At 42.1% G+C, this 23,004-nt stretch overlaps 1 protein-coding gene across 1 annotated transcript in view; it reads left to right on the forward strand.

Annotated features, from left to right (window-relative positions):
• Mta3 (metastasis associated 1 family member 3) overlaps positions 1 to 18,322 on the forward strand; it is a 156,657-nt gene extending 138,335 nt beyond the window's left edge. Inside the window, exons 16-18 of the mRNA XM_029564838.1 lie at positions 2,547 to 2,633; positions 6,677 to 6,823; positions 18,126 to 18,322. Coding sequence (XP_029420698.1) covers positions 2,547 to 2,633; positions 6,677 to 6,823; positions 18,126 to 18,151 — 260 coding nt within the window. The 3' untranslated portion in view covers positions 18,152 to 18,322. The remainder of the gene's footprint in view (positions 1 to 2,546; positions 2,634 to 6,676; positions 6,824 to 18,125) is intronic.
• The last annotated feature ends 4,682 nt before the right edge of the window (positions 18,323 to 23,004 follow it).

Raw genomic sequence — 23,004 nt, forward strand, 5'->3', positions numbered from 1 at the left:
AGCTTTTCTGTTTCACAACTCCACCCCCAACTATTTCTAAAATATTGCAGATAAAGTCAGAAATTGGAATAAAAGTGCCAGTGTTCTATGTTTATCTTGAAGGAATACAGACCCTCCTATCCTGTAGGAAGCTAAAGAAAGGGGCCTAGTGTCCAGTCTGAGATGCTGCTGTTCTCTGGGCAGATTCTGATTGCTGCTGGCTTCTTATGCCAGTTCTCTGCTTGCTTCTTTTATCCACACACTGGCAATGCCCACCTCTCTAACTACAGAGATGGTGAGTAACTTGAGGACTGAGGACTGACTAACAAGTTGCACAAATTTGGTCTGGCCTGTAGACCAGGATTATGGCAAAGTGGCCCAGATAATCCCGTTTGTGATCATCTCCTCTAACAGAATGTATTTTTCCTACTTAATGGCTGCCATTTTTTTCTGTTAAACCGTGACTAGGCCATCTTAGCACTTTTTATCCTAATTTCTTCATAATTGATTGATACTTCTTAAAACTATTTTCTTTAAAGATGATTATTAGGGCCAGGCATGGTGGCATATACCTTTAATCCCAGCATTTTGAAGGCGGAAGCAGGCAGATGTCTGTGGGTTTGAGGCTAGCACATTCTATATAGTAAGTTCCAGGCCAGTTAGGACTACATAGTGAAACCCTGTCTTTTTTAAAAAAATAAAAAGGTGAAATGTGGATTCTTCTAAAGAGCTTTCATCATCAGAAGTGACTTGTAAATTTTTATGGAGACTATCATATAATCTCCCCTATGAGTATAACGAAAAACCAGAAGCAAATTATAGATCAAAATGAAATGTGATTTGTATTATATTGGTGACCCCTTTGATGATTTGCTGGCTCCTGTCAAAGTGATGGTAATATCTGGTGTCCATCAGTTGTAGCCATGTTGAGTTTTCCCAGGAAACTTGCAGACTGGCATAAAGAGCAAAGTTGATCTTGGCACTTGGAATACAATGATTGCCTTTGTCCAAAATGCTAAATTTACCAAGGTGACTCACTCAAGCTACTTTTATTAATGGAGAAGAGAGAAAGTTCTGTCTTGTCCTTTTCCCAAACATGAAAAGAATTTTAGGTGAAGCAGTGACATTAAGAAGGGATTTTGGGGTGTTAATGCCTGGCGGTTTGACAGGTATTTGGTCCTTGCAGGATTTGGGCCACTTCTAATCTTTATTTAGATTTTATATATATATACACATACACTTGTGTAAAAAATGCCGAGTTCTGCCTATATCTTCTTCATTATTCACTAACAAGTGGAAAGTGTCACATTCAGGAAATCAACTGAATGAAGAGGAAAAGAAATCAGATCATTTATGGTTGTCAGTGGTTGTGTGATAGGAAACTGCTTGAGGCACTTACATTCCTGGTGGTTCAGTGTTCCCTGTAGCATGTGCTTTGTCTATTTTAATGGCTTTTTAAAATGATATTTCCACCATCTGTTTAATCATTTTAAAAAATATTTCCTCAGTGAAAAAGGACAGGTGCTCATGATAAAGTCAAATTTTAAATTATTTGAGGTTCCAGATCGGATTGTACTTTCTAATACTAACGGTGCAAAAAATACCCATGGATGTCAAGGGGAACTTCCTATACCTGTGCCCAGGAGAGTGGTCTCAGCTTGCAAAAGGAAAAAAAAAATCTAGTAGGAAGAGAAAACTTGGCAGTCATTTTTGTCAAATATTTGGAGGTGGGCAAAGCCTAAACATAGCAGATCTATACTGACTAAAGCAACTGTATTAAGCTTTATGATGTCTGAATTTTTAAAAGATTCCACAACCCGTTTCCTTTTGTCCCTTTAAACTGTTTCTACATCAGCTCTTTGCTTCAGTAATGCTGCATCTACTCCATCCTAAGGCAGCTCATTGAACGTATGGTGCTCGTGTTGTATGCTTTATTTTCCTTTTTGAGATGTTTGATGATAGGTTATATGGTATGATGAAAACTTAGGAGCTAGTGTCCATCTTCACAGTGTGACTGTTGGATGAAATACCATCTACATAGAGGTGACCTTCGACTCTTCAGCTAACATATAGCAGGATGAAGAAACAATAGTGATAAAACCAAATACCTTGTTACTGACTTTTCCAGGCTGTCATCCAGTGGAATTGAGGTTTGTCAGGATAGGTCAAGACTTCTCTAAGTCGGGGATGGCTAAATGTGTTGCCTTTGTCAACTGACATTTTTTCAAACCAGATTAATCTTACACGAGGATTGGTTCCACCTTGAGTGTACCATCAGTGTTTTTCTGTTATACGGTAGCAATGCTGAGGCTAGGAAGGAAGCATATTTCCATCACGTTTCAGGTGGGCATGCGTGGTGTGTGTGAGAGTGTAGTAGCCACACTCATGGGGCTTTCATATAAGTCCCTCAGTCAGTGTATCGTTCTGGAACTAGAAGCAGTTTTCTTAAACCAATGAAGTTGCAGGAAGGTGGTGGATGGTCTGCACTGTTTTCCACCTATGCTGTGTGTGGTAAAGGTAGAAGAAACCACCTCATTGGTTGTCTCCATGTTTCTCTCTCTCCTCAGATGCAGACAGACATGCCGAACTATCTGGAAGCCCACTGAAAAGCAAAAGCACTAGGAAGCCTTTGGCATGTATCATTGGGTATTTAGGTGGGTATTTTCTAAAGCAGGAAGAATTCAAATGATTTCTATGTTATAGATATCTGGCCTTTCTAGATGCATACCTGAACTAAACTCAAGCCTTTCAGATAGGTGAAACCGGATACTTTATATGTATAGTTTTATTTTAGATTAGAGACAATATTATCACCATTAAGTATATATGTTTACTTCTTCCAAAAGTATTGTTGCATAAAAGTGAATATTCATTTCAATAGACACAAATTAAGCAAATAATAAAAGCCAAGTATGGTGGCTCCTGCCTATAAACTCAGCACTTGGGAGGCTGAGGCAGGAGGATCACTGTAAATTCAAAGTTAGCGTGGGCTATCAAGCAAGACCCTGTCTCAAAACCAAATCAAACCACCAACAACAACAAAGAAAAAAATTAAAAATTACCCAATAATACAGGACGAATATTCCTTTTAAATGTTATTATTTTTATTTTATGTTTGTGTTTTAAAAGCCTACATGTATTTAACTGTACCCATGTATGGAGGCCAGAAGAGGGCTTAGAACTGGAGTTGGGGGAGGTTGTTAGCTGCCATGTGGGTTCTCTGCAACAGCAGCCAGTGCTCTTAACTGTGGAACCATCTCTCCAGCCCCAAGGATGAATATTCTTAAGATTTTTATTTTTATTTACTCTTCCCTTTTAATAGAAAATTGGTTTTATTTACTGTCTCTTTCTCTCTTTTTTGTTTTGTTTTGCTTTGTTTTAGACAGCATCACTATGTAGCCCTGGCTGGCCTGGAATGCTCTGTGTAGATCAGGCTCTCTCACAGAGATCCAAGTGCTGGGATTAAAGGTGTGTGGCATCATGCCCATTTATTTACTGTATTTTAAAAAATGAAATCAAATTATTTTCAGCCTACATTAAAAAAAAATAGCTGGTTATAGTGACGCATGCCTGTAATCCCATACTCAGCAGAAGTAGGAAGACCCACAGGTTCAGAGTTAGGGTGCCTCCCTGGCAAGACTTTGTTCAAAACCCAAAAGTAGCCAAGAGAGGAGGCATGCCTCTATCAGCACTCCAGAAATGGAGGCAGGAGGACAGGAGTTCAAGGTCAGCTTTGGCTACATAATGAGCTCAGGGGTCTGGGCTGTTCTGAGATCCTGGCTCAAGCAAAGCAAAGCAAAACCCAAAAGCAAAATGCCCTCCCCAAAGCAAGCAATCAAGGGAGCAACAACAAAACCCCCTTAAAGGCTGGTGCACAGTCAGTGATTAAACACTTGCCCAGCATGTGTGAGGTGCTGGGTTTCAGCCCCAGCACCACAAAAAGTCAAAGGTGTAGTTTCGATGTACCATTATGATTACTTTGAAAGGAAAACATTTGTACTAGTTTCTGATTTCTAATATGCTGTGTAACTCAGAAATCTCCAAAGATGATGGTTCCATCTACGTGTTGAAATGTAATAACTAAGAACAGTATTAAAAATTACTAGACAATAACTGTTTTGCAAAGTTTTAAGATGGGTAATTTAGAAAATGAGTTGGATACCTAGAAGCAAAGCAGCATGTGTTTTGTGCTTCTAACATTTATTTTTCATTTTCTCAGTAAAAATGAAACAAACTCTGAGTTGCATTGAATCTTATTGCTCTGTCAGGAAGACTTACAGTTATGAAAGTATTCAGACTTTGGACATCTAATCTTTTAAAAATGGAAGTGTAGCCTTGAACTTGATATGTTACAGGTTTTGTCAGACTTCCTGGACTCAAAGCTCATAGCTCTATCTTTAAACAAAAAAACTTTATTTTTATTTTGTGTATAAGTGTTATGCTTGCATGTGTGTAAGTACACCTGTGTCATGCATTGCCCATGGAGGTCAGGAGAGGGTGTCAGATCCCCTGGAACTGGAGTGACGGATGGTTGTTAGCCGCCTTGTGGGTACTGGGATTCGAACTCAGGTCTTCTGCAAGAACAGCCTGTGCTCTTCACCGCTGAGCCATCTCTCCATCCCTCTATCTTGATGTTAGTCTGATACTTTAGTTCTTGTTTTATTTCTCAAAGGCTAAAGAGTTACTTTGAAGCCTCAGCTACATGAGTGAACTACACAAGACCTGACCTCAAAAAAAAAAAAAAATCAAAACAAAAATTCACGGCACAGACCTCTAATCCCAGCAGTAGGGAGGTACAGGCAGGAAGACCAGCCTGCCCTACATGAGATTGTGTTTCAAAAATTAAAATGAAAGCAGAAACAAAACAGGAAAGCAAGGGTTACTTTGATATTCCCCAAAATATTGCACAAGTATTATCAGTATGCCCTGGGTATTGATGATAATGCCTCAGAGACTGCTGTCTGGATTCTATTCCAGCACCAACTTACAAGCCCCTTCCAGCCCACAAGAAGGTAGAGTACAAGCATTGCGTAGGAGGCCACCTTCCCAATCAGTGTTAATTGTGTGTTCTCCTGTGGGCAAATTAACCTCTGTCTTTACCAGAGAAGCCCCAACTTTGCTAGCTGAGCCTCATGCCTACATATTTCTGAGTGTGTACTGTGTTCAAGGCACTGTAGAACATGATTTGGAAGACCCCAAGTCAATAAAAGCCTTGCTTTCAAAACTCTTAGTCTAGTGGGGAAATCACACAGTAAAAGCAATAAAAGTATTAGATGTGATAAATGACAGGCTTTAACATGCATTGGGCACCTGGAAGGAGTTTTGTGTGTGTGGTAAGGGGTATTGGGGGTTGAGCCCAGGGCCTCATGCATGCCAGGCAAGTGCTGTGCCACTGCTGTGTGTCCCAGCCGTGGGAGTAGTTATTTCTGGTGAGTGTTAAGGCAGCCTACTTCACAATAGTAGTACTTTGTCTCAGCCTTGAAAGTTATGCAGGTTTTGAATTGATGGGAAAATGGGAAAAGAATATTCTTGCTCCTCTGAGGCCGAGAGACCCAGATGGGCAAAGGCTTCAGTGAATGCAAGGACCTGAAAGGTTAAGGGAAGCAGATTGTCTCATTTGGGTGGAGCATAGGGTATGATGGTTATAATGACATTGAGGATGGCAAATTTTAATGCCATACTGAATTAAAAAAAAAAAAAAAACATTTTTTGGATAATACTGCTAAGCCATGTCTAAATTTTAACAAGTGTTAAGACTTTGGTCAGACAAAGATGTGTAATAATTTTAACAGTCTAAGTGACAAGTGACTCTTCCTAACTTTCAGGAAATTAGGTGATTTGGGCCCTCTCGTGTCACCTCTCGGGTGACAGGTGAGAAGGTAGGATGGTTTGAATGTAGTTGACCTGATGCGGTTGACAGCCCTGAGGCTCAGTGAACTGCTGAAGCTTTGGAGCAAAGGTGTTGGTGTCAACCATGGACTGAGGTCCCTAAATCCAGTTCTTACAGTATTGCCATTTCTGCCTATCTATAAAACTTAAAAGAGGTTCTGGGTTATGTGGCACACAATAATATGCTCCCCTTAACCATGCACCATGTACACATTACAGTTTAGTGGTATGTCCTTGGTCAAAGTGTGACATCCATATTTTGACTTTCATATTTGAACTTTGGTTTCATGTTTCATCCATTATCAAAATGTTCTGGGCTGGGAGTATTTGACCCTGGTTGCATACACTGATTGTACAGCCAGAGGAGGAATCTGGTTTTTCTGAAAGCGAGCCCCCTAGACATGCTGCGTACTCCCAGTTGCCTGAGCCCAGGGGCAGTTTTATCCTGAGGCTGCCTCTGCAGATAATCTTCAGATTTCTAATATGCTGAAGAGTCAGATGCTTTATTCCCTTAGGAAATCTCATGCTGTAAGTGACCTTCTGAAGTGGCTTTTCCACATGTTTATATTCACAACCTGAGGCTCAGAGCCCCAGCCAGCAGGGGAAGAGCCCCATCTTCCTTGATAAGCAGAGCCATGGCAACAACACTTGAAGCTGCTTCATTATGCAAGCTGATGACTGGCTTGTACGGAACTGAACTCTCAGCTCATTAAGAAAGAAGATGTGTGCCTATTAGCTAGTGTAAGAGTTCCCACAGATTTCCAATACTTATGTTCTGAGCTGATAAACCTTTTTTTCCTCCTGTCAGAGATCCATCCTGCAAAGAAACCTAATGTACTTCGATCTACACCAAGTCTGCAAACTCCAGCTACCAAGAGGATGCTAACCACTCCGAATCACACATCTCTGAGCATCCTGGGGAAAAGAAATTACAGTCATCACAATGGCCTGGATGGTATGTAAGCCCAGAAATCCTGGAGACTGCTCTGACTGGCTCCACCCCCTCTGCCCTTACCTGCCTGAATGTGTCCTCAGCCAGGCTCAAGAATCTGGACCAAAGCTTGTCATGGTGTCTCATGTCTGTAACTCCAGCCCTCCAGAGGTAGAGGCAGGAGGACCAAGAGTTAAAGACCAGTTTCAGCCTGGGATACATGAGACCCTGTTCCCAAAAAATTCAAAACAGATTCTACGCCATGATTGATGTGAATGTGAGAGCTAGTAAGGTGATTAAGGGAGAAGACTGCCACAGGCCAGTGACACTATGCCAAGGGTGATTGCTCCATTTCCTCAGGAGATAGCTTTTGTGCACATCTGTTAGGAGCCTCCTTTGGAGAGAATACCTGTGTTTAGCCATTGCATCAGCTGGGGAGTAGTCTTCTTGCTATGATGCCTGCTAGCTGCTCATTTTAAATTTTCCTGAGCAGAAGGGATTGTTTTGCTGTATGTCTGAGACATTATGCTCTCTGGGGCTTTGGTAATCTATGAATCATTTTGAATTTGGCGTTTGTCCCCGACTTCTTTCACCTTATCAAATTTTTTAATTGCCTGAGAGTGCTACAAATCATGAAAGGAATCGCCCGGGTGATATCCTAAATACAGAAAGAATTTCTTTGAAATGGACGACCTGAGAAATACTGCCTCTTACCCAAAGGGCTTCTCTTAGGCTTGGCCATGTAATGACTCTTCAGGTGGAATTGAATTATCTCATCATTTGGATTCTAAACACCGCTGTAATAAATCACCCAGGCAGTGTATATTGTTCATTTCAATTGTTCTGGAATTTGAAGCTGTCATTATTGTTTAAGAGTTGGCACTTATTTATGAATAAAGCTCTCTCCAGGCTTTTCATGCCTTATGAACTTTGCATTCTTCAGTGACAGTAAATTACTTATAACAAGGCCCTAGAGCAAGGGTATGGAAGAGGCCTTCTAACAATCATTTCCCATGGCTGTCTTCCTTCAGTGTGACTTTTGATGGCCATAATCATGTCAAAATGAGTAAAATACTGAGGGTGAAGAGTTTAGTTTGCATTTAGAAGGTCTCAGTGTGTTTTAAATGTGGCTTTCAAGGATTTGACCACATAGCAGTTTTACACAAACACTGTCATAGTAGGTGAGAATAATGGCCGCCCCATCCTCCATATGTCTGATATCTAGACAATAGAAGACCAAGGAAAGAGTGTGTCAAAATGTGGAAACTGCAGTTCTTTCTAGTTTTTTCTTGTCCACAGCTGAGAGCCTTTGGGTTTAGACTTAATCGAATCTCGACTCTTCTTTCCCATCTTACCACTTCTTTGCTTATCTTGGTACACAGCACAGTCCTGCTACAAAAAGGATAAAGTAGGTTGTGCTTTATTTTTTCTTCCTTTTTTTTTTTTTTTTTGATCTCATGTAGCCCAGGCTGGTCTCAAACTCGCTATGTAAGTTGAAGATGCACCACCATGCCCAATTTTATGCATTGCTGGGGATGGAACCCAGGGCTCCATGTTTGCTAGGCATGTTAGTTACTTTTCTCATTGTTGTAATAAAATATCTAACAAGAAACAACTTAAGTACCTTCCACACAAGTATGAGAACCTGAGTTTGGATCCTAGCACCCACCTAAAGGCCAGGTATTGTGTCTTGTGCCTATAATCCTAGCCTGGGGGTGATAGTTGGGGTTGTGGAGACAAGCAGATTCCTGAAGCTCATTGACTAATCAGTCTTGCTGAATCAAAGAGCTCCAGGTTCAATGAGAGACCCTGTCTCAAAAAAAAAAAAATTAGGTGGAAAGTGATAGGAAAAATCCAATGTCAACTTCCAGCCTCCACACACACCTGCGTGGACATTTGCACATACCCAAACAAACATATATATATACCATATCCACCCATACACACCTACACACAAAATTCTTTTGTTCCATAGTTTGAAGGGCTGTAGTTCTGGGCAGGGAAAGCATGGTGGCAGGAGTGGGTGACCACTGGTCATTTTGCATCAAGAGGAAACAAAGAGTGAACAGAAACTGGGTCCAGGCTATAAAATCTCAAGGCCTCCCCCCAGTGACCCATTTCCTCCAGAGAGCTCCATGTGCTAAAGATTCCACAACCTCCCCAATAGCACCACTATCTGGGGATCAAGTTTCAAACACCCTAACTTGTGGAGGACATTTCATATTCAAACCACAGCACTGGGCAAGCACCACCAAGATTTATGCCCAGCTCTCCTTCTTTGGGTAAAAAGACTTGTGACTGATGTTGGAATCACAGCTTTAGGGAATCTCCCTACACTCCCCACTACGACCACTCTGGAGCCCAGGTCCAGCTTGTGTTACAGCTTTGCTTGTCCTTTCATCGTCTCCTTGGACGTTCATCTTGTGGTATTCCCTCTCTGAACTTTTCATCCCATTTTTCTCTGAACGAATGCTGCTGCAAGGCCATTGCTTCTATCCTCTGAGGAGGAGGCGTGAACATGGCACACAGTGATTTCCCGGGGTTTATTAACTGAGGCCTTCAGCTTATTGGGGAAAGACACCTGCCTCATTCTTCAAAGACATATCAGAATGCTTCTTTCAGGAAGACTCATGTGTTTTTGTGCTGCCGTCACAGGATGGAAAGGAAGCTGACGACATGTATCTTATCTAGCATGCTAACTCCTTAACTGTGTTCTCTCCTTTAACTCATAAGGAGATCTAGAAGGTCAGGGAATTTGTTTTGCATGCCATTGTATCTCTCTGTCTAGCCCAGTGCCTGTCACTTATGTGTGCAATATACATTAATTATATCAAGGAAAATTTCTGAGAAAAATGGACCTAAAGGGATGGATTACAATTTCCAAAGTTACCAGGTATGACTGCATAAATGGGCTGGGATTCCAACTCCAGTACAACTAATTTCAGGATCCGCTCTGTTAACCACTACAGCAAAGTAGAGTGCATGGTGGTGCCTGTTTATAACCCCAGCACTCAGGAGACAGAGGTGGGAGGATTATACGTTTTAGGTTACAAAGCCAGTCACTGTCTGAAAACAAAACAAAGCCGGGGCTGGAGAGATGGCTTAGTGGTTAAGAGTGTGCACAGTTCTTGCAGAGGGTCCAAGTTTGTTCCCAGCACCTATGTCTGTTGTCTCACTATGGCCTGCAAATCTAGCTCCAGGGGATCTGACACCCTCTTCTGATCTCTATGGGCACTGCACTCACATGTACATACCCACATACAGACAGTCACATATACACATAATTTTTTTTTAATTTAAAACCTTTTTTTTTAAAAGTTAAAAAAAAAAAACAAAGCAGTATAAGCAAAGTAGAAACTATGTAAGCTATTTTAACAGCTAATTTAATGTAAGAAATCAATATAACAGCAGTTGGAGGACATAGATTCATTGACCATGGTGGTAAAAGAGACAGCCATGTCTTTGGGTTGAAAGGGCACAAATGGGCTTATCCCAACTTAGAAGCTCAAGGAAGACTCAGAGAATCTGGAACTCAACCCCTGAGGAGAGAGCACTGTGCTCTCGGGAGGTGTGATGGGGCTGGAGTTGGGGCTGGAGCAACTGCTACAACTTCCCGGTTGTGGTGGACAGGAATAGAAGTCTTGTGGTTCTCTACCAGCCCCTTCTGGGAGCCAGGTGGCAGAAGAAACATGCTTTTAGAGACCTAGCCCCAGGTATCTATCCCCAGGGAGTGATAAGATGGGTGGGTGTGGAGCTGAGAGGCCAGGTTGGTACAGAATCATGTTTAGAAAATGCCTGTGTTCCTGGGATAATGGGCCTGCCTCTTACTCTCTCAGGCTATAGGATCCTGACTAACTTGAGTTTCCAGTATGAACTCAAAGTACTGGAAAATGTCTGGCCAGTGTAGGAAGTTGTCATGGGGTAGTTAATACCATTAAATACCAAAATAGATACAGACTCATGGGAAAGCCTTGCCCTGTGTGATACAATAATGAAATCAATTAGCACTGCTACTTAATTAGCATGTCCAATAGATGAGCACGCCACACAGGATGTTGATAGATGGAACTAATTTGGCTGGCAGCAGACCATGCTTCTACAGAAATTTCTGCTTCACAGTTTCCTGTTGCCCTCTTTCTTTCACTGATCTTCCATCCTTGCATTTTTTCTTTTTCTTTTAAGGAAAAAAGATTTATTCAGCTCACAATTTCATTGGGCTCAAAGTCTGTCACTTGACCTGTGGTGAGGTGGGGCATCCTGGCAGCAGGAGCACTGTGGCAGCATTGTTCACCTCATGGTGGACCGGAGGCAGAGAGCAGGGAAGGGCGCATTTCAGATTCTTGATGGTGGAAATTAGTCTCTTAATGTTTGTTAGCAGAAAGGATTTTTCCAGGTATTTAAAAAAAGATTCTTTTTATTCTTTTGAGACAGTTTCATATATCCCAGACCTGCCTTAAACTATCTCTAGGAGCCAAAGATAACCTTCAACTTTAGATCTTCCTGCCTCTACCTCCCAAGTGCTTGGATTACAGGCACGTGCCACCATGCCTGTTATATGCAGTGCTGGGGATTGAACCCAGGACTTTGTGCATGCTAAGCAAGCGCTGTATCAACTGAGCTATATTGCCAGTCCCTCTTCCCCCCAAACTGATTTCTCAGTGCCTTCCTGAAAGTCACTATCATTTATCTGGCCCTGTTGAAGGCTCCTTAACAAATCTGATATGGGCAGAGTAAGTATGCTATGTGTTCTGTTAGGCTAACACTATAGCACTGGGCCATGCACAGAGTGTGTCCACCTTGTGGAACTAAGTCTGAGGGTGGAGATGAAGCTTCGGTGCAAGATGCAGGAATGATAGAGTTGATTTCAAAGTCACACACCTACAACTGTCTTAGTGTGTGACTGCTTCTGTCTTTCCCTTCAGGCTATAGGGCTAGCCCTGTGCCCTGTGCTGACAGGCAGATACTTTGCATTGCTGGCAAACAGAGCCTGCCACGTTGGACCTACTCTGCTGATGCCAAGTGACTGTGCTGTGGTCATCAAGGATAGGACCATTAAGGGAAGATCTCTGTGTTTGAGACTCCAAAAGAGGGGCAGCAGGGAAGATGGATGCATCTGTGCCAAGGGCAGTGGAGGCAGGTGGTTGAGTGCAGTCAGCTGGACTTAATCTCAGGCTTCTCTGATTACTTCCATGAAGCCTTGGGTGACTCACTTTGCTGCCTTCTTTGCATCTGTTTTTTCCTCTGTAAATCTGTAAAGTACAGATTGCATTTGCCTTACAGAGCTATTCTCATGATTAAAATTTTTTGTGGACTTTATGTCATTTCATCTTCACAACGCTTTATGAAGTAGGTGTTAAACTTGCATCTTAGTAGTGAAAAAACCAACAGCTCAGAGAGGTTAAGGGGTCGCTCAAAGTAACATTGCTAGTAAGTAGCTGCGATGGAACTCGAATTCCCGATCTTGTATTTTCTTCCATGTGAATAAGGACCCTGCAGTGTATTTGAGGCCTGTTCAGCCCCCATAACATTCCTTTTTTTGTTAGGAGAAGGTGAAAAAAGAAAGGAGAAAATGCACAGAATCTCCTAAAAGTGAAATGTGTTTAGATCAAATCATACTCTTTCCCAGCATAGTTTCTGATGCATAGTAGGTGTTCCTTAAGTGTTCAGATTATGTCTCTAGGGCCAGGGCTGTAGCTCAGTGGGTAGAAATGCTTGCCTTGCAAATATGAGGACCTGAGTTTGATCTCCAGAATCCATGTTTTTGTTTTGTTTTGTTTTTTCAAGCCAGGGGGCTAGAGAGATGGCTCAATGGTTAAAAGCACTGACTGCTCTTACAGAGGACCTAGGTTCAGTTCCCAGCACCCATATAGCAGCTAACAACCATCCATAACTCCAGTTCCAGGGGCTCCAACACCCTCTTCTATCATCCATGGACAATGCACATGGTGCACTTACATAAATGCAGGCAAAATACTCATATACATAAATAAATAAATAATCTTAAAAATAAATAAATAAATAAATAAATAAAGCCAGGCCTGGTGGCACATACCTTTAACCCAGTATTTGTGAGGGAGAAGCAGGTAGATCTCTGTGAGATCAAGGCCAGTCTTGTCTACAAAATAAGTTCGAGGTCAGCTGGGGTGCGGGGAGACACTGTCTCAAAAAAACAAAAACAAAAACAACAATAATCAAAAAGTCAGACATGCCTATAATCCCAGTGTTGGGGAAGCCAGCCTAGCCTACTTGGTAAGTTCTAGGCCAGTGAGAAACCCTTTCTCAAACAAACAAAAAAGCAAATAAATGGGACTAGAGAGATGATTCAGCAGTTAAGAGCACTTGCAGAGGACCTGGGCTTGATTCCCAGCACCCACATGGTAGCTAACAACCCTCTGTAAGTCTACTTCCAGGGGATCCAAAACCTCTTTGGACATTGCATGACACAGGTGCACTTACATACAAGCAGGCAGTATACTCATACACATAAAAATAATTCTAAATAAGCTGACTAAACCCCGGTGAATGAACTTGCACTGAGTGACAGCTCTGGACACTAACTTTACATAATAGGCCTTAACACAAATGACAGAATGTATGAACTCCAGTGGGGGGCTATGGGAGGGTACCAAAGGGTAACCACAGCAGCTGTGAGTTCTTGAGTACAACAGCCATGACACATCCTGTTTCTTTTTTTTTTCAGTACTGAGGATTGAACTCTGGGCATTGCACATGTTAAGCAAATGCTCTACCACTGAGCTACACCCCCAGTCCAGCTCTCTTTATTTCTTACCTAAAAGTGTTCTCCAGAAATGACACATGGGGTTAGTCACAGTGGCATTTACTTATAATCCCAGCTACTGAGGCAGAAGGATCACTTAAGCTGATCCTACTTAGTGGCTGAGCCAGGAGGATCACTTAAGCCCATGCGTTTAAGGCCAGCCTGGGCAACACTGTGAAACCTAAGACTCCATTTCAAAAAAAAAAAAAACCCAAAAATACTCATGTATTTTCTTGAAGGTAAATAGGTATGTTCCTGTGCACATTAGGGAGTATCTATAAAGAGAAATTGCCCTTGATTATGTAATTCTGAAGAGCATTGAACGTACTCATTGGGTTTATAGAGAGGGTTCACTTAGTTTCTTGTAGGCTTATATAACTGTAAACCCATAGTGGAGAGATAGAACATCATGATCTTGATACAGCAGAATATTTTTCACAGTGAAGGCTAAATCTGTAAGAAATTCAGAGAGGAGAGAGCAGATGGGCTGAAGAAACCTCTGCCTCTCCTGACCCCCTGGGAAGACGCTGTTGCCTCTCATCTGTATCAGCTGCTTGGGCCTTGGTTAATACATGGCTCTTCTTGTCCACCATTATGAGTGCCTGCCTGCCTGTGGACTGACATAGCTGGAGGTGCCCTTAAGCGCTGTCTAGGATGGTATGACTGTTGTCTCAAACCAACACAACAGGCTCCAAAGAAAAGTGGGGTTGAGCCAGGGCATCTGGGCCAGGAAAAGTGATGAATTGTGTAATATCCCCCTTTTTAATCCACTCTTCTCTGGCTTATTTCCTCTGAGGCATGTGAGTTACACTGTAGATTTTTTTTTCTTCTTTATCTTCTGCATTGAGTAATATCCTTTCTCTAACTCTCCCATGAAGAGGTTATCTACTGCAGATGCCTCTGTAAGTACAATATTATGATCTGGGGTGTGAAGAGTGTCCTTTCAATGACTTGTTTCTGAAATCAGTGATTCAACAATTCCAACTGTTGGCATCCCAATCCTTGTAAATGGGTGGTGGCGAGAGCCATTGTACCAGTGAGCGAGCTCTGAGAATGCATCTGCTGCCTTCACAAATTCCAATAAAAATAGACTGCCAGGGACAGCTGATGGCACTCCCAGGCACGCTTGGGCCCAGGCTGCCTTCTGTCAACAATTTCATGCCATTTCAAAAGACCACAGTTCTCTTTTTTCAGTTTTTCAGTTTTTTCATTTTGATTTTTGAATGCTCTAAATATTATTTATGGAAGAATATCAAGTGTCTCTAGACTCATCTCTGGTCTCCTTGTTTCAGATAGTGTCATAACCTGGATTAATATATTTGTTAAACTCTGTATTTTTACAAAAAAAAATCATTATTTTGGGCTGGAGATGTTGCTCAGTTGGTAGAGTGCCTACCTAGTGTGCATGAGGCCCTGGGTTTAAGCCCCAGCACCACACAATCTGGGCATGGTGTATGCCTGTACTCTCAGTAATGGTAGGTGGAGGCAGGAGGATCAGGATTTTACCCTTGACTACATGGTAATTTAGAGACCAGACTGGGCTACATGAGACCATGCCTCAAAAAAAAAAAAAAAAAAAAAAAAAAATTTTAGGGCCTTCTGTGATGCAGCACAGTGGCAGAGTGTTTGCCTACCACACACACACCCCTGGCTTCCAGCTCCAGCACTGTACATACACAAAAGGTATAAAGAATGACATATCCTCAGGGTTTGCTGAGTGTGAAGCAGTGCAGCAGGGTACCTAGTATATGGAAAAGGTTTGAGAGCTACTGAAGCCTTGTCTGAAGGCAGTGGATGTTTCTCAGTCCATGAAGCCACAGGTCTAGGGATTGTACAAGAAAGGAAGATAGACCCAAGTGAATTAGGTATGATTAGTTAGCAGCCTAGTGTTTTAGAATATTCTGGAAGGATCCAAATTGGCCATCCCTGAACTCGAATTTGCTGATATGACAACAGTTTCTCCCACAGAATACCTGTATTGTCTCTGGGGGAGATATTGATGTGTTCCTGAGAGGTCTAGCTTGGGGTCCTCAGCATTGTGGAATTTCTAAAAGAGTGACAGAAGTCCATGGTAGTTTCTATGATCTTTAGCTGTGAGCACCTGTGCTAGACAGCTTTAGTTCTCAACTTGACACACTTGGGTAGAGGAGCCTCATTTGGGGAATTGCCTCCATTGGACTGGCCTGTGCCATGTCGGTGGGGCATTTTCTTGATTGTTGAGTGATGTGGAAGGACCTAGCCCACTGTGGGTGGTGCCCCCATGGGCAGGTAGTCCTGTATTGTGTAAGAAAGCAGGTTGAGCACCAGCCAGGGGAACAAGTCAGTAAGCAGCGTTCCTCCATGGCCTGTGCTTCAGCTCCTACTTCCAGGTTCCTGCTGGAATTCTTTTTTCCTTTCCTTTCCTTCCTTCTTTCTTTTTTTTTTTTTCTTTTGGTCTTTTTGAGACAGGGTCTCCCTATAGTCCCAGCTGGCCTGAAACTCGCTATGTAGACCAAGCTGGCCTTGAACTCACAGAGATCTACCTGCCTCTGCCTCCTGAGTGCTGGGCTAGCCTGTCCCTGTGTTTTCCCATCTCAGTGACATGTAGAGGGTGACCTTCCTAAAGGAAAGTGAACCTCTGACTACAGAGCCAAGTCTAAAGTGTGAAGGAAGCCTACATGTTTGGGAAAGTAAAGAAGACAGAAGAAGGGGCTGAAGAGATGGCTCAGTGGCTAAGAGCACTGGCTGCTCTTGCAAAGGACCAAGGTTCAGTTCCCAGCACCCATCTGGCAGCCAACAACCGTCCATAACTCCAATTCCAGGAGATCAGATGCCCTCTTCTGACCTCCCCAGGCTTTGCACAATGGGTACACTTACATGCAAGCAATACTCTCATACACATAAAATAATAAAGAAAATAATTTTTTAAAAAAGAAGACAGAGAAGCCGGGCGTGGTGGCACATGCCTTTAATCCCAGCACTCAGGAGACAGAGGCAGGGGGGGCTCTGTGAGGTTAAGGCCCGCCCGGGCTAAATAACAAACTACAGGGAGACCCTGTCTCAAAAAAAACAAAAAAAAAAAAAAAAAAAAAAAAAAAAAAAGACAGAGAAAGGAGAGGAATTAGATTCTGGCAAGGTTTACCAAGAAGACGCTGACTCAGCTGTCAAAGACTGGGTACCAATATATGAAAGAACCCATCAGGATATCAATATTGGATCTTGATGCCAAGGTAAATAAAGACCAGTCCCAGAAATCAATGTATTTAGGCACTTTATGAGTTCCTGAGTTCCAGTAAGGAAAATGGGGAACATTTCTGTTTCTTTTCCTGTTGCTATGATAAAATACCTGGCAAAAGTAGCTTAAGGGAGAAAAGGTTTGTTTTGATTTACAGTTCCATTGTGCAGTCCATCCTAGTGAGGAAGTCAGAGCAGCAGGAACTCGAAGCAGCTGTTCGTTGACATCTAGAATCAGGAAGAAGAGCGGACTAAGCCTGCATCTGCTCAGCTCCCTTGCTCCATTTATACAGTCTAAGATCCCAGCCAGGAAATGGTGCCTCCCACAGGGAGCAAGTCTTCTTGCCTCTATTAATATAATCAAGGTAATCCCCCATAGGCATGTCCAGAGGCCCCTGGTATCCCAGGTGATTCTAGATTCTGTCAAGTTGACAGTTAACACTAACCCTCACACATTCTGAATCTTCAGAGCCTAGAGGGCCCCCTCCCCCAGGGGGACAGTGGAGATGGAAGATTTATCATAGTCTTCTTGATTTGGACACCCCCATGGGCTCATCTTAAGCTTCTTAACCTTGACCATTGTTATTTTCTTTGTTTCTTCTTCCAAGTGACTGAGCACTCTTTAAGTTCAGACAACATCTGAGTTAGAATTTATTCAGTTTCTTCTCTCAACCAAATATTTGTTTTTATCAGCAACTGTTTACATATAATGAATAAAAATTATTTATATATAATGAATAATGAAAAATGAATAAAAATAATGAATAAAATAAAAATGTTTATACATAATGAATAAAAATGATGTGGAACTGAGCACAAACCAGTAGGTGATTTATTGGATGGAAGTGGCTGGAACAGATGAAACCTTTGGATTCTGGCCCTTCTCATAAGCCCTCTCACCATCTTCTCCTTTCTCTCCATTTTTCTATCTCTGTTCCTGTTTTTGGAGACAGGGTCTCACTATGTATTCCTGGCTGACCTGGTACTCACTAGATAGTCTGGGTTGGCCTTGAACTTTAGGCAGTCCTGACTCAGCGTCCTGGTTCACCTGTGTCTCTTGACTCTACTTTCTAGGAAAGTTTCTTGGCTTCATTTTCCAATCATATTGTCATTTTCTCCTATTAGGGTGTCAGTTTTTGTTCTGTTTTGAAATTCTGTTACTGTATGTGTATATGTATTTGCATATATGATTTGGGTGTCTTTCTAACTGTTTATCACTATGAAGTAATCCTTTTATCACTGTTAATACTTCTTATCTAGAAATCTACTTCTGATCTCAGTATGGCCACATCACTTTTCTTTCTTTTTTATCCCTTTTTAAAAAATTGTCTTTAGGGCCGGAGCGATGGCTCAGCAGGTAAAGGCACCAGCCACCAAGCCTGACGACCTGAGTTCAAGGATCACATGCTGGAAGGAGAGAACCAACTCCTGCAAGTGTCCTCTGACCCTCTACACGTGCACTGTGGTATGCATGTGCCTACACACACACACACACACACACACACACATACACACACACACACACACACACACACACAAATAATAAAATGTAATAAAAAAGTTTAAAAAAAATTGCCTTTGTGTTGTTTTTGCACTGTTGGGAATGAAACCCAGGGCCTCACACATGCTGGACAAACACTACCATGGGACTACACTAGCCCAGTTTTAGATTTTTGTTTGTTTTTGTTTTCGGTACTAGAAACTAATCTCACTATGTAGACCAGGTTGGCCTCAGACTCCATTCTTCTGCCTCAGCTTCCTGACTACTAGGATCACGAGCTTATGCTTTACAAGAAAATTATTTATTTTTATTGTATATGTATGAGTGTTTGCCTGTATATATATAAGTGTGCCCATGTCATACAATGCCCATGGAGGTCAGAACATGGCATCAGATCCCCTGGAATTGAAGTTACAGATGCCATGTGGGTGCTGGGAACTGAACCTGGGTCCTCTGAAAGAGCAGCCAGTATTCTTTTTTTTTTTTGAGGCAGGGTCTCCCTGTAGTCCCAGCTGTCCTGGAACTCACTGTATAGGCCAGGCTGGCCTTGAATGCACAGAAATCACCTGTTTCTGCCTCCGAAGTGCTGAGATTAAAGAGATGCGCCCCCACACCTGGCTAGTCAGTATGCTTAACCACTGAGCCATCTCTCCAGCCCCACAACCATATGCTTTTTAAATGAGATTTTTTGTGTGTGTTTTATTAAATTTGAAGTGGAATGATTTAAACAACATCTCCAAAGCCAGTGTGTGTTATTCTGTCACAATTTGAAAACCCATAAAGTATATTCTATTGTCATTTTAGTACTTTTTTATTTTATGCATGAATATTTTTTAAACTTATTACTATTTTGTTTTATGTGTATGAGTGTATTGCCTGCATGCATGTAAGTGCACCTGTGTCATGCAATTCCCTTGGAAGTCAGAAGAGGGCATCAGATACCCTGGAACTGGAGTTATGGACAGTTGTTAGCTGCCATGTGGGTGCTGGGAACCAAACCTCTGTCCTCTGCAAGAGCAGCCAGTGCTTTAACAGCTAAGCCATCTCTCCAGCCCCCATGAATGTTTTTTTTTTCCAGAATACTTAAAGTTTTTTTTATTAATATCATGAACTTTTCATCAATGATTAATGAGAAAAGTCTCCTTAAGTGAGTGTGACTATGTATTGTTGCAATATCAAGAAAACCCTCTTAAGGGCCTCAGTGGAGACCTAGCATTCTGGTTTTGCCAGGTCAGTAACTTGGCCAAGGGATCACCCCTCAAAAGGCCAGTTCACCTTAAATCTAAAGACAGGGGTTACTAGTGTGTTAATGAGATGGTGACTGTTTACTGCTTGGAATCTCCCACCCCTGGGTCAGTTGCTTCTTGACTGGTCAGCAGCCATGTAGCTTAATGAGGTTGTACATTTTTCTAAAGAATTCAGAAAAGCTTAAATTCTCCTTTTCTTCTTTCTATCTCTTTCTCTAACCATGCTTTCCTAACACTCTGGGTTAAACCAACATTTTGGGGTTTTACTTTGCCTTTTAAAAATATTTTATTATTTTTATTTTATGTGTATGATTATATTGCCTGCATGCATGTAAGTGTACCGTGTCATGCAATGCCCGAGGAGTCAGAAGAAGGTGACATATTCCCTGGAACTGGAATTGCAGGTGGTGATTAACCACCATGTGGGTGCTGGGAATCAAACCTAGCTCCTTTGCAAGAGCAGCCAGTGCTCTTAACCACTGAGCCATCTCTCCAGTCCTTTACTTTGCCTTTAAAGCTCCCCTGTTGTTGCTTTTAAAAGAACAGCTTTATTAAGATATGGCTGTCACTCAGTAATTAGGTCTTTTTTTGTTTTGTTTTTGAGACAAAGTCTCCCTGTAGCTCCAGCTGGCCTGAAACTTGCTGTGTAAATCAGGCCAGCCTCAAACTCACAGAGATCTGCCGGCTTCTGCCTCCTGAAGGCTAGAATTAAAGGTATGCATTGCCATACCTGGCAATAACTACAAATATTTAAAATGTGCAATTTTCTAAGTTTTGACATGCATACTCTAGGAAACCATCACAATAATAAAGATAATAAAACTTATTCTCCATCTCCCCATCACACCCATTTATGACACTTTCTTGTCCCTTCCTGTTTCTTCTACCACATCCCTAGACAACTACTGTTATTGGGGGAGGGGAGTTAACCATAGATTTATTTATATTTTCTAGAATTCTATGTGAATGGATAATGTATATACTCTGTGGTCTGAATAAGTTTTAGAGTTGTATCTTTAAGCTCATCAATTCTTTTGCAGTGTCAAGTCTGCATTTAATTTCATCTGGTAAATTATTGACTTCAAATTTGTTATTTTCAGTTTTAGGATTTCTGTTTCATCCTTTTATGTTTCTGACATATTCCATATTGGACCAGGCATTGTGTCACGTGTCTATAATCCCAGTATTTGGAGTCTGAGACAGGAGGATCATGAGTTGAGGACAAGTCTAGGCATATGTCAAGTTCAAGGCCAAATCTGCTTATGTAGTACAAACCTGTGTATTAAAAAAAATAAAACTTGGGGGCTGGAGAGATGGCTCAGAGTTAAGAGCACTGTCCTCTGCTCTGGAACAGAGGACCTGGGTTTGGTTCCCAGCACCCATATGGAGGCCAACAACTGTCCATAACTCCAGTTCCAGGGGATCTGACACCCTCTTCTCACCTCCTCTAGTATTGCGTGACACAGGAGCACTTACACACATGTATGCAATACACTCATATACACTTAAAATAATAATAAATAGAATATATTTTTAAAACACTGTATTGTCATCCATTAGAACTGTCTTTTCTTTTTTTTTTTTTTAAGTCATTTTGAGACAGGGTCTCCCTGTAGCCCCAGCTGGCCTGGAACTCCCTATGTAGACCAGGCTGGCCTTGAACTCACAGAGTTCAATCCACCTGCCTCTGGCTCCTGAGTGTTGGGTATGCACCGTCATGCCTAGCCCTCCTGTAGCCTTAACATTATGGTAAATAATTTTGATCTTATATCTGTTCCTAACAGCTAAATCATCCATTTATCTTCTTCTGATGACTTTTTCCTCTTGATATGGATTCCCTTTTTCCTGCTTCTCGTCTCTAACTTTATAAATGAATATCAGTCACTGTAAATGACAAGCTATAGAGACTCTGGCTTCTGTTTTCCTCTGCAGAGTGTTGAGTTTCATTCTAGCAAGTAGTTAAATTGGAAGGTCACTTGGATTCTTTTTCCTTGTTCCATTTTGTGTGTGTGTGTGTCTGTGTGTGTGTGTGTGTGTGTCTGTGTATATGTGTGTGGGGGGGGGTGTGTGTATGTGTGTGTGTGTGTGTATTTGTACATGTATGGGCACAGGTGTACATGTGGAGGCCTGAGGTAGATGGAATCATTCTTGATCACTCTTCCACCTCATTCATTGAGACAGGATAAATAAAACCTAGAGCTTGCCGATAATGGCCAGCTTGCTCTGGGGATCTCCATCTCCCCCTCCAAGGCAGAAATTGAAGTAGGCCACCACACCCACACATTTTTGATGGGTTCTGGGGATCCAAATTTCAGTCTTCATGCCTGCACAGTGAGAACTTTAACCACTGAACCATCTCCCCAGCTCAAATCAACTTTGATTCTCTGGAAGCTTGGTTTAGAGATTTACTGAGATGGACTTCAAATTTGTTGTTAGTGTTATGGAATTCCAATGGCAAGATCAAGTTGTTTACCCTGCCCCCTGTAAGTTGGCTGAACCTAAGCTCCAAATTCTGCATTCCCAGCTTGGGGAGACTGCCAGAAGTTTTGCTCAGATCCTTGAACCCTCTCCACAGTGTTTCCCACTAGCCTCCTTGTTACTCCCTCTGTACTTGAAAAGGAAGGAGACCCAGAGAGACAGCCCTCAGAAATGAGCCCATGATTGGCGGAGAGGCTATAGAAACACCTGAGGACTTTCCCTGTGAATGTCCTTCTTTTTCAAGGACTCCTCTCTCAGTTTCTTGCTGTGAGGCCTTAAACTCTCACCTCCTGATGCCTCTGCCCAATTAGACCACAACTTTCTGCCCAAGCAGGATTCTTGCACTGCACTGAAGTACTCACAGGAAAGCCGATAATTAAGAGTGGCCCTCACGTAGGCTCACTTTGCTCTAGGGTCACAGTCTCTCCAGTACCTCCAAACAGTTGTTTTTTATGTTTTGTCTAGAGTTGATTGGCTGGAGAGTTAGGCTGATATAAACTAGCCTACCATCACAGGGAGCAGTACTTCTCAGTCTTTCTATTATGTCTCTCCACCTTGGTTTTCATGATTAAAAAAATCATGATTTGTAGAAACTATTTTTTCTTCTCAGTTGGCATTAGTAATGCTTTGACCTTTAAGTTTCCTCTTTGTGAATAGCCCGTTTGTGCTGTTTGGTTTCTCCTGATGATCTTTAAGACTAGGAAACCAAGGGCTGGGGACATTGCCCAGTGGTAGAGTGGTTGCTTAGTACACATAAGGCCCTGGGTTCAATCCCTATACTGCAGAAAACAACAGCAAACACAGCAAAAGACTAGAAGACTGAAACATGACATTGAAAGCTCTGTGCTAGAGCCCAAGTACCCTTCGTATCACAGCGGTGAGTCTGAGTGATCACTGGGTGGCTCCAAAGGTCAGTATCTTGAACTCTTCTCATGCCCTACCCCAGGGAAGTTTCTTCCTGTGTCTCACTAGAGAGCACAGTTTTAGC

This window comes from Nannospalax galili, unplaced genomic scaffold (genome assembly GCF_000622305.1).
Source record: "Nannospalax galili isolate Female #2095 unplaced genomic scaffold, S.galili_v1.0 scaffold257, whole genome shotgun sequence".
Taxonomy (NCBI): domain Eukaryota; kingdom Metazoa; phylum Chordata; class Mammalia; order Rodentia; family Spalacidae; genus Nannospalax; species Nannospalax galili.